This window comes from Sander vitreus, chromosome 1 (assembly GCF_031162955.1).
Source record: "Sander vitreus isolate 19-12246 chromosome 1, sanVit1, whole genome shotgun sequence".
Lineage (NCBI taxonomy): Eukaryota > Metazoa > Chordata > Actinopteri > Perciformes > Percidae > Sander > Sander vitreus.
Window position 1 is genome coordinate 27250924 of NC_135855.1, and position 12082 is coordinate 27263005.

A 12082-nucleotide genomic window follows, 5' to 3' on the forward strand; every position below is an offset into this window, starting at 1 on the left:
GACAATAAGATGAGGAAAGGAAGGCACAAAACACTGGACTGGATAGTTTGCAAATTATTTTGAATGAAGAATCACGTTTCTGTTTCAATCAGCTGTTTCTCTGTCGTGCGGTGAGCTCTGGTCTGTATTAAATTTAATTAAGCTAAAATTAAATGAAATTATTTACAATAATGTAATTAAACTGACCTTTTGAGGAAGGATCAAATTAACCATTTTAATTTCTATGTAAATGAGCGCTAATGTGATCTATCCTTCAGTTAGTAGAGAGTGGTATGTTGCTGCTCTGTTGTGGTTTAGAGGTTTTCAGTTTTTGTAAGTTTTTAGTTGCAGGCTCAAACTGAATATCTCACCATGCAGCCAAGGCTTATTAAAACATACCAGCACTCTTATCAAAGTTAGACCTTAATGGTCAGTCACTTGTGGCTGACCTGTTTACAAATGCTTGAGAGTAAAGCCTGCAATTAGCATCCATTAGCAGCTATACAGTACTTGTTGAGACTACTTTTATGTCTGTAGCATAATACCAAATTAGACAGTTGATCGAGGTGCACTGCTATTTAAACACTAGAAGCCATGCCACCATCATTATACTGTTGGGATAATTTTACTGTATAGTTAGGTTGTGAAAGATCTCAGTTTTCAAAACATTCATCTACGTTTTTCTAATTATATGTATCCCCATTTAATTGGAGGTTTGTTGACCTTTTCTCAAAACCTCTGAATTGTTCTTTCTAGTTTTGTTAAAAAAAGAAATTGTGATTCCATTTGAGCACAGAAGAGGAGGCAGTTCCTACTTGTTTTGATATTGCTAAAGTGATTATTGACTAGTGATAGTGTTTTGATGATGGTGATGTTCCATCCTGTTCATTCAGTGACCCTGATGTTTCTGAAATATTGATGATAGGAAACCATGATCAACATAATTCTCTTTTTTATAAATGGATGGATGCAATGAAAGCCTTAAACAGAAGGATTAAATTCACAAAGACTGCTGAAGAGTAGTGTACAAATGGCATCCCAGTACATTCACTGTATCGCAAATTAAAGTGCTTTAAAGAACCTGATTTAAGAAAGCGGAATTACAATTCCAACACTGAATCATCTGTTACTGCAGTCCACTCCAGTCTGGTGAAAATGCAGATTATAATTAGAATCTTATCAGGCTGTATGGTGTCATAAGCAGAAGTGTTATACTCTCGAGACTAGAGAGACAGGTAAGTCGATTGATTGAGAACAAATTCTCATTTGCAACGACGACCTGTCACATTCACACAGTTACACATTCATACCTGGAAGCTGCCCAGTACAACCACAGTCTGATTTGCTGGCCACTGAGCAGCTCCACTGGAGCGGTTGGGGTTAAGGGCCTTGCTCAAGGGCACCTCAGTGGTGGTAATGAGGGAGGGACAAGCGCTGCTTATTCACTTTTCCCCTTGGCCCACCCAGATTTTAACCTGCCGGTCTGGGGATTGAACCGGCGATTCCTGGTCCCAAGCTCGTTTCTTTCACCTTTAGGCCACCACTGCCAATGCTTAGGGAGGTCACTTTTTGATAGTTGGATTTGGTCCACTGATATTAAACAAGAGTCATGCTAGCTGGTCTGTGAGGCTGCATTTGGGCACAGAAGCTACAGTAAATGCTAAAGTCAGCACACTTACATGCTTACAATGTCATTAGTTTATGTATTTTGAATGTCTGTATGAAATTTCATGTCAATCCATCTAATAGTGTTTGAGATATTTCAGTCTGAAGGTAAGACTGAAATGTCTCAAACATCGGCAATGATGCCAGTCGGTCCATCACCTCGGTTCAGAGTCTGGACCGACTGGCATCATTGCCAATCTTACAGCCACGTGGCTAGCATGGCTAAAAACATGAATAGTTTGAATGGGAATCTACAAGCAAAATAAAAAGTATAAACTGCAGTGTTAACATCTTTTTGATCAGATTTGTACATATGATATATGTTATAACCTGATGAACCCCTTACGCTCCCTTGCCGATGATTCCTTTACACTTAACCTGTCATTTTCCCAACCGACGGGTGGCTGTGAACGTGACATCTAATTGAGGAAATCATGAAGCTTTGGCTTTTCATATTTTAAAGCTGCTGAAATTATATGAATTCAGACACCTGCTTGTTTTCCATCAAGATCAAGCTGATGACTTACCCATCCTTACTTCTTATTGTGTTTCCAGTTGATAGGCGGCTTTATCCTGGCCATTGGTATCTATGCTGAGGTGGAGAGACAACGCTTCAAGACACTGGAGGGAGTGTTTTTGGCCCCAGCTATAATCCTGATCGTTCTGGGAATCCTTATGTTTATTGTTTCGCTCATTGGAGTCTTGGGATCACTGAGGGATAATCTAACCCTACTGAAAGTGGTGAGTGGTAATGTATCTTTTTTAAACAACAAAGTGGCTGCTGGGATGCTTAGAATACAGTATGTCTGTAAATGTTGTATTTTTTCTTTGTTTTTGTTTTTAAAATGACACACTTTAAGAACAATGCATGCTTTCACTGTTCATTTTCTTATTCATAAAGCAGCATTAGTTATGAACCAGTGTGTTAATATTTAACTTCATTTGTACCAATAAATACCTTTTGAAAAAACACCTGTGGAAAAAGAAACACACAGTTATACAGTATAACACAGGGCTTGTCTGTTGTGTCTCAGAATGAAATGGTATTAACGGTCGGTTCTTCAGATTCAGGTTGCTTTATTATAAAGTGAGGTGAAAGTGTTGTTAGATGGGAAAAGGCAGATAATGAAGTGAAGATGAACAGATTACTAACAGACCATTTCACTGTTGCAAATATACTTAATGGGTAAATTTCCTGTTGTCCTGTTGGTTAATAGCAGTACCTGACAAGACAGAAAATGACAAGCTGTTTCCCGGAAACACAGTTACTAACAGTATATTAGTGATTGAAGATAGAGTGTGAGAAAGTCACCTGACTGGGCAAGAGATGTTTGACCTGCATTTTCTCTAAGTTAAGTGACTATATTGCATATACTATGGGATAGCCCCCTGGTTTACTGTGTCACATGGACCTAAGTCTCATGCTGATGTATGTTCCTGCAATGTATATGAAGGTTCTGTGTGAGGGGGTTCTGTGTGTTCTGTCATGTTCCCGTAGTTTCTCATGCATTTCTAACCAGCAGAGATGTTAAACCATAAGTCTGACTATCAGTGACATTCCATACTCTGCTTGTTTTTGTTAACAAAGCCGTTTACTTTGGGCATTGGAGCATTTGCTTTTCTTTTACGCTACAACAGGGATGCAAAAAAAAGACGGACAGTACTGCAAATACAGGAACTTAATGACTTCAGAAAAACAAGCGACCTCTTCTGACCTCAAAATGAAGTACATCGCAGGATTAGGAATGTTTGAAAATGTGATATGCCTGTGATACAAGTAGTCTTATAGAATGCAGTATATTTAGAAAAGTAGACTGCAGACATTGGTGCCTGAGGTGTTGACTTGTCGCTGTCCTATTGAGAAAAGCCAGCAGTGGAAGGACTTAATGCACACCATAACTGCGCTTCTATGTAAAAACATCGTATGCATCCCAACTGTTAAGAGATATAGTTTTGAGGCAGTGGTAGAAACCCTACATTTTTATATTTATTTTTTTATAATATTAATATATTTTAAAGATAAATATTGAAATTTGAAGTGAATAATGTGTTAGTGTATAACGGCTCTTCCTCTCTGTTGTGTGTTTGGTCACAGTTCATGTACACCCTGTCTCTGTGTCTGATCCTGGAGCTGCTGGGAGGAATAATGGCGCTAATGTTTCGCAATCAGGTGAGCTGTCCAAGGTGTTGATCAATAACTTGACCGTTAGAAACACACACATAACAATCAAAGCTTTATGCAGCAGTAAACTGATGTTGACATACTGTTTATCGTGAGGAAATATTCCAAACCAAGAAAAATGAATCGGATTAATAATGTATAGTTTGGTTCTTGGTTGGTCTCAGCTCTGCTCTCTCAACACTGCATGTCTCTTTTAACTGCACAAGGTAGTATGAATGATTAAACCATGACCACCTACATTACACTTAGTGGAAAATACCATGATTTAATGGGATGGAGTAAGTTAAAGTAAATGTATGTCATAATTCTCTTTTTTCAGAGCTGACCGTCACCAAATGGCATATTTTAGACAAATGATGAACGTTGATTTGATTCAGTGACACAGTGAAATCTTATTCTCTCATATTTCTAGTCAGGAAATGCACAGAGACAGTATAATCAGAACTGATCTGTTCAAAGAGTAGATAGAATTATCATTTGAATGATATCAGTATGCAGATGAAACATTCTGCTTTCCTGACCTGTATTTGTGTTTATGTATCTTTCTTCCCTCTAACGTCAAATATCTCTCTCCTAAACCTTTTCTTGCATCCTTTTTGTTTCTCCCATTGTCTTACTTATTATCTCTGTCTTCAGTTTTTGATCTAATTTCCCTCCCTGCAATAAAACCCAATAATGTTCCCGTGCATACTAATGCAGCATGATCGGGTTTTGTTATGCAGTGGTGACTGTACGAGCAGCTTTCTCGCGTTGCGACTATGAACATTGCTTTGTGGGAAAAAAAAGACTAACGTGACCTAGAGAGACCCTAAATAATTACCTATTTTGTAATGGAGTAAGGGTTGTAGTAATTTTATTTTTCATCCAAAGCAAACAGTGTTCAAACAGACTCCAACTTACTGTCATATACTTTAAATGTTTTGACCAAAATTCTCAAATCATCATTTCAGTATTATATGTTAATCATCAGCTGCTATAAACATTAATCAGAGTTGGTAAGCACATGACACATACTAACTGTGCCTACAATATGCTGACCTTTAGTAGATTCTCTATAGGAGTGAGATCAGGTATTTATTTCTTGTCAAGATCCTCTAACAAAGATAACTGCTTTAAATTTGCATCCAAACAAATAGGAGAGCCACTGTACCCTTCATCATCATGGTTGCTGCTAAACTTTCTTATCAGATATGTCAGAATTTGTTTTTTACATGAAGATCATGGTACAGCTGACGATGCATTAAAGTGCCTCAAACTATTTTTGTAGTAATATATATTATATAATATATATATATACATTATATAATATTTGTATGTGTATATACATATATAAGATTTTCATCATTAGATGGTCATTAGATTTTACACAAAAAAAACATCACACCTTGATAAGTGAGATAGTGCTAATGTAGTAATGTGACCATGAGCCATGATAAAAGTGCCTAAGGGGTATGATTATAACAGTCTTCTGAGATGTCATTTATGAAAACTGTGAATATCTTAATTTGGCTCTTTGGGGAAAAGCTTGAGTATCAGTCTGTCTTTTCTCCTCTTATATGCTTTCATCTCATTTACATGACTTTTACATTAAACATAATAATGGCCAGCCTTAGAATAACTTTTTTCAATAATATTGTGTGGTGCTTTTCAATGTTTATGCCTGTTATTCAAAAGAGAATCTCAATTATCAAAATAATGATTTCAGTGTGTTAATGGAAAATACAATAAAACTGAGCATCTAATACAGTGTCACATCTTTATTTTTCTGTCGTCTCATTTACATTGAGATGAAAAAGATATGGCAGTGCATTTTATAACAATAAGTGAGCCTATAGTGGGTTCTTTAATAATGGTTCAGTGTTTTCTGTCTCAAAGGAAAACGCTTCAGTAGACTAACTCCAAGTCTATAAATCTGCTCATTGTAATGTGGTCCTCCCCCTATAGAGTCACTGTGAAGACCTGATATGTTCAGGGGAAGAAGAAAAGAAATTAAATGAAAGGCTCAGTCCCTTTTAATCTCTGTGACTCTCATGAGAGGAGCCAATTCAAGTTTTTGTTAACTGTGATTAAAAGAGAGAAATGACAGAGCATCGACAGGCCTGAATGGGGGTAAAAAGCCCAATTATTTGTTGCCCCCACCTCTAATAAAGTATAATTAAGACTAATGTATTCCGAACAAATAGTAAAGTGAAGTGAAATTAGTGGGAAAAAATGATGAGTTCCCTAAATGAAAAGCTCTCCATGAACGTACTTAGTGGATTTCCAAGTTGAAAATATTTATTCTAGTTTCCGGACAGACTAAAGCATTAACCTAATGAGACCCTGTTACACCAGATTGTGACTGACAGATGTGAGCTGTCAAAGGGTCATATTTTAATATTCCAGTTCAGTGGACCAGTCACCTTGACGAATCAGAGCATTTCCTCCAGAGAGCTGCATGTCTAACACATTGATGTAGATCAGCTGTGTCGTGGAAACAACATAAATGTGGTAACATGACATCCTTTATCCCATTAACACACACAAAGTGTTTCAACTCTGTCTGTTTTCTCTCCCCCTTACAGACATTGGATTTACTGAACAAGAACATCCGAAAAGGCATAGTGAACTACTATGATGACCTGGACTTCAAAAACATCATGGACTTTGTACAGAAGAAGGTAAGCTCACAGTATGTCACTTCTGGTTTTCTGTCATTTGAACCTTCCAGTTGAACACGTGACAGGATTAAAAGGTCCCTATGAGCTTTTCAAAGAATTCATACATACAATGCAGTACACACACAACACACTTGCTCAGCTTTACAAGGCTCAAGTCAGGATTTGAAGTGACTTTGGATGATCACAGCAAGTTGTGTTCAGAATAATCAGAACTGTGCAGAGCCATCACGCTGCACCTGCTCTCAGAATGCATAATGCTGCCGTACACACAGCCTGAAGCTAAAGATCTCATTACCAACTTTTTATCGAGCGCAAGGGAATGCAGTGTCTGGGGGCAGCAGACTGATCACACATTAAAATGAAGAAGCAGACTGCACCAAACCACTGATTAACAGAAGAGAAAAGACAAACGATCTGTCAGTCTGCAGGCTACATGCCACATGCTATTAAGGATTGTGCCAAGTGACCAGCACCAGTACTAGTCGAGCAGGATTGTGTCTTGATGTTGTGTTGAAGGGTAATTTGGTGGTTTAGCAAGCACCTTCCTCAGTTCAAATCCCGTCACAGTGGACTGGTCAGCTTTTAATAAATGACTTGAATTCAAAAGTCTAAACTTCCAGGCATTTGTAGACTAGCAGCTTTAACAGGCAAGTTTCCCCTGATGTTCAGTATGCCAAGGCAGTCCAATTCTACCATTTATATCAATTTCTTAGTATGATCAATGGGGTCATGCATGAACACACTATCTGTCAAAGTTATAACAGTTCTCAATTGTTTCACATGAAAGTTTTCTGTATTTGTGTTTTTGTCTCTTCCCATTGGTTTGAAGGACAGAGCTCAGTTGGAAAAAGGGGATGTCACGTACTCCTCTGCACCAATCAGGATGTAGCAATATTTAAATCTAAATGTGATAACAGATTGTTGGCTTTTTTCCCAGGCTACTGTCAATCAAATCTGATCAAAATGACACAGTCCTTCAGTTTTTTGGCGTTAATCTCTTAAAGCGGCTGTAATCGTTATTTTTATAACAATCTATTGAATGGCAATATGAAAACAATGTGACAATGTGAGAAGGGTCCCTTATAGTGACCTACAAGTTTTATAGTTTCAGCTCATTGTTTTGCTGGCCGAACTGTTTTGGTTCACTCTTGCTGCTCTCATAGCATAATTTTTTTTCTGCAGCAGGCAGCTGTTCATCAGCAAAAAAACTCCTAAGCCACTGTACACTACCTGCTTAGAACCTTCTAGCAGACAGTCAAAGTTAGAGACTAGCTTGCCTTCTGGCTCAGCTCTCTTTTCTTCATAACGGTGCGAAAAAGTGAATGTAATACTGCACCCGCTGCACCGATTCTCCGACCAATCTCCTGCTCCATTGTCCCCTCACTCGTGAACAAGACCCCAAGGTACTTGGACAAGGACTCATTCCCACAGGCCGATGATGCCATCAGGACCACATCATCTGCAAAAAGCAGCAATGAGATCGCCAGCCCACCGAACTGCAACCCCTCCCCACCCCGACTACGCCTCGTTGTCCTGTCCATTAATATCACAAAAAGGATTGGTGACAAAGTGCAGCCCTGGCGGAGGCCAACCCTCGCCTGAAACAAGTCCGACTTACTGCCGAGAACCCGGACACAGCTCTCACTTTGGTCATACAGAGATTGAACCCCCTCACCCCATACTCCCGCAGCACCTCCCATAGTATCTCCCAGAGGACCCGGTTATACGCCTTCTCCAGATCCACAAAACATATGTAGACCGGATGGGCATACTCCCAGGCTCCCTCCAGGATCCTTGCAAGAGTGAAAAGCTGATCCATTGTTTCACGACCAGGACGGAATCTACATTGTTACATTCAATCTGATGTTCGACTATCGGCCGAACCCTCCTTTCCAGCACCTTGAAGTAGACTTTACCAGGGAGGCTGAGAAGTGTGATACCCCTGTAATTGGAACACACCCTCTGGTCCCCCTTTTTGAACAGGGGAATCACCACCCCGGTCTGCCACTCCTTAGGCACTGTCCCAAACTTCCACGCAATGTTGAAGAGGCGTGCCATCCAAGACAGCCCCTCCACACCCAGAGCTTTCAGCATTTCTGGAAGGATCTCATCAATCCCCGGGGCTTTGCCACTGTGGAGTTGACTACCTCAGCGACTTCCAACAAGGAAATTGACGACAATACCCCATCATCCTCCAGCTCTGCCTCTAACATAGGATGTGTTAGTTGGATTTAGGAGTTCCTCAAAAGAGCTCCTTCCACCACCCTATTTCCTCCTCAGTTGAGGTCAACAGCGTCCCATCCTTACTGTACATAGCTTGGATGGTTCTCCGCTTCCCCCTCCTTAGGTGGCGAACGGTTTTCCCGAAGCACCTTGGTGCCGACCGAAAGTCCTTCTCCATGTCTTCTCCGAACTTCTACCATACCCGCTGCTTTGCCTCTTTCACGGCAGAGGCTGCAGCCCTTCGGTGCCCTGCAACTGCCTCCGTAGTCCTCTGGGATAACATATCCCGGAAAGACTCCTTCAGTAGGACGACTTCCCTGACCACCTGTGTCCACCACAGTGTTTGTGGGTTACCGCCCCTTGAGGCACCTAAGACCCCTTAAACCACAGCTCCCCGCCGCAGCTTCAGCAATGGAAACTTTGAACATTGTCCACTCAGGTTCAATGCCCCCAGCCTCCACAGGGATGCACGAAAAGCTCCCCCGGAGGTGTGAGTTGAAAGTCTGTGGACAGGGGCCTCCTCCTTCCCCCACCCCCTAACCCAACTCACCACCAGATGGTGATTGGTTGACCTCTCCGACCCTCGCTTCACCCGAGTGTCCAAAACATGCAGCCTCAGATCAGATCATACGATCATAAGATCATTGACCTTCGGCCTAGGATGCTCTGGTACCAAGTACATTTATGAGCATCCCTATATTCGAACATGGTGTTTTTTATAGACAATCCATGACTAGCACAGAAGTCCAACAATGAACGACCACTCGGGTTTAGATCAGGGAGGCCGTTCCAATCACGCCTCTCCAGGTGTCTCCATCATTGCCCACGTGCGTGTTGAAATTTCCCAACAGAACTATGGAGTCCCCCACTGGAGCCCAATGCAGAACTCCATTCAGGGTCTCCAAGAAGGCCGAATACTCCGAGCTTTTGTTTGGTGCATATGCACAAACAACAGTCAAATTTTTTCCAAAATTAAACTATGATTTTTGCATATGTAGTATATAATGTTATAGAGAAATACCATGCTTTGGTCAAATGCAATTCATGAATGTCTTAGTTGGGGGCGCCCTGGTAGGTCAGCGAGGTAGGGAGCGTATCATTAAAGGGTAACTTCGTTTTTTTTTTCCTGGACCCTATTTTACTGTTTTTGTGTCTAAGTGACTGATGGGAACAACAATCTTTGACATTGGTCCAGTATTAAGCAAGATTGCTGCAGTCGGCTGTCAGCGAAACAAGCTACAATGTCAATTACTGGGTAATTGCACACCTTCAATTTACATCCACAAAAGTGCTTGTTTTGCCACTGACAGACTCAGATTATTATTCTAAGTGTCTGACAACATTATGGAAAGGATTTCTAAGGAGGTCGACCTTTCTGTTAAAAGTAAAATCAGTTTGTTTTTAAACATCTGCGAAATTGCTATAGCTAAAGCCACCATAATCCATGTAAACAAACAGTAATTTTATCATCGTAAAATACACTTCAATCAAAGTCGACAGACACAAAATAAAACTATGAAAAGCCATTTTGGTTTGTGCTTCCACCTTTCCAACAATCACAACTCTAGATATGGTTCAATAAACACCTAGTTTACAGATTTGTATGTGAAAATATGTTTCCTCTATACACACTAAAACTATTGTTTTATTAAATGGTTTCTGGTAGTATAGGAGCCATTACTGTTAAACAAACAAAAAAAGGATTTTACTCTTTCAAAAAATGTCTCTCTCCTTTCCATAATGTTGTCAGACACTATAATAACAATATGAGCCTCCCAGTGGCAAAGAAATTTACTTTTAGTGAACGAAATTGACAATGCACATTTGCCCTATAGGATTACATTGCAGCCCGGTTTGCGGGCTGCTGGTCACAGCATTCTCGCTCAATACTGGACTAATTTCAAAGATTGTTGTTCCCATCAGTCACACACACAAAACATAGGAAAATAGGGTCCGGGTTGAGTAAAACTATTTACCCTTTAAGGCTGAATCTTTACCGCAGCGACTCACGGCCTGTTCTGCATGTCTTCCTCCTTTTAAAAAATATATAAAAATAAAAATGTCTTAGTTTTGTTATGTCCCGTAACTAGGGGTATCAGGACATAAAACCAGATGTAATTGGTATTTGAAAGGAAATTTATTTTGAATAGGGCAAACTTACAACTAAAAGTTGGGCCGATGGGTGCTGTGGAAATCAAAAACAGAAAATAACAAAAGGAGATCCTCAAAAGGAAGACTATTAATACAACTATATTAAACAAAAGGATAAACAAAATCCTCTCTAACTAAGGTACTTGGTTAAACAAAAACACAATACTCACAGCACCCCTGAGCCTAATGAGACTATACAAGACAAACCTGTTGAATGCAAATATCAGTTTAGACTCAACCCTGGCCCACTTCTTCACACACACACACACACACACACACACACACACACGTCTTAACAAGACACACAATTCTGCCCAAAGCTGCCCTCAGCTGCAATCAATCAGGCTATTTAAGCTGGAGGCAGACTTCATTGACACATGCCGCACCAATCAGCTTCCTCCTCCAGGAACTGGGCGGGACTTCCCTTGTCCATCCAATCCAGAGCACGGGATGGCACAGCCTGCTTTGCGTCTCAGAAATAGAACACTCAGTTAAACACACACCTGAGGGTGCCTACTAGGGGTGGGCAAAACTGGGAATTTTGGTATCGATCCGATACCAAGTAAATACAGGGCTAGTATCGCCAATACCGATACTTTTTACTTGTAACATCACGATCATTGAATAATTTTGTGATTTTGCCTTTAGTTAGTTGATTATGATTATGATAAAACACAGGACAAAGATTTTAGGCAAATATAAATGTTTTTATTAACTAACTTGAACAATATAAAACAATATAACAGTATAAAAATAATATAACAAAATATAAATATAACAAAGTCAACAACACAACCAAAAATACCTTCCATTACACACAGATATCTGTGAAAAAGTCAGTTGTGCAAAATAAGTAAACAAAAGCCACAATGTATAAATATGAATATAACAATATAAAAAACACAACAGAAAATACACTGCACACAGATATTTGTGAAAAATAAAGTCGGTAGTAAAGTAACAAAGTCAGTTGTGCAAAATAAGTAAACAAATGCCACAATGTATAAATATGAATATAACAATATAAACAACACAACAACAAGATCGATAGGCCCAGCCCTAGTGCCTACGGCAGCCGTAACAGTTTAGAGAGACTCTGTGCCATCTGTGTCAATCGTTTCAGTGCTGCCAGGAATAGTTGTTGCTGGAGAGAGATATATAGAAAATTGCACTTGAGCAGTTAAAATTTAAGTCAAAAAATCACTTTGCCATATTTATTTTG

At 39.8% G+C, this 12082-nt stretch overlaps 1 protein-coding gene across 2 annotated transcripts in view; it reads left to right on the plus strand.

Moving 5' to 3' along the window:
- Positions 1-12082, plus strand: part of tspan15 (tetraspanin 15) — a 34239-nt gene that overhangs the window by 11567 nt on the left and 10590 nt on the right. For both annotated transcript variants that reach the window (XM_078250787.1, XM_078250795.1), the window contains exons 2-4: positions 2200-2385; positions 3740-3814; positions 6391-6486. In XM_078250787.1, the coding sequence (XP_078106913.1) occupies positions 2200-2385; positions 3740-3814; positions 6391-6486 (357 nt within the window). The remainder of the gene's footprint in view (positions 1-2199; positions 2386-3739; positions 3815-6390; positions 6487-12082) is intronic.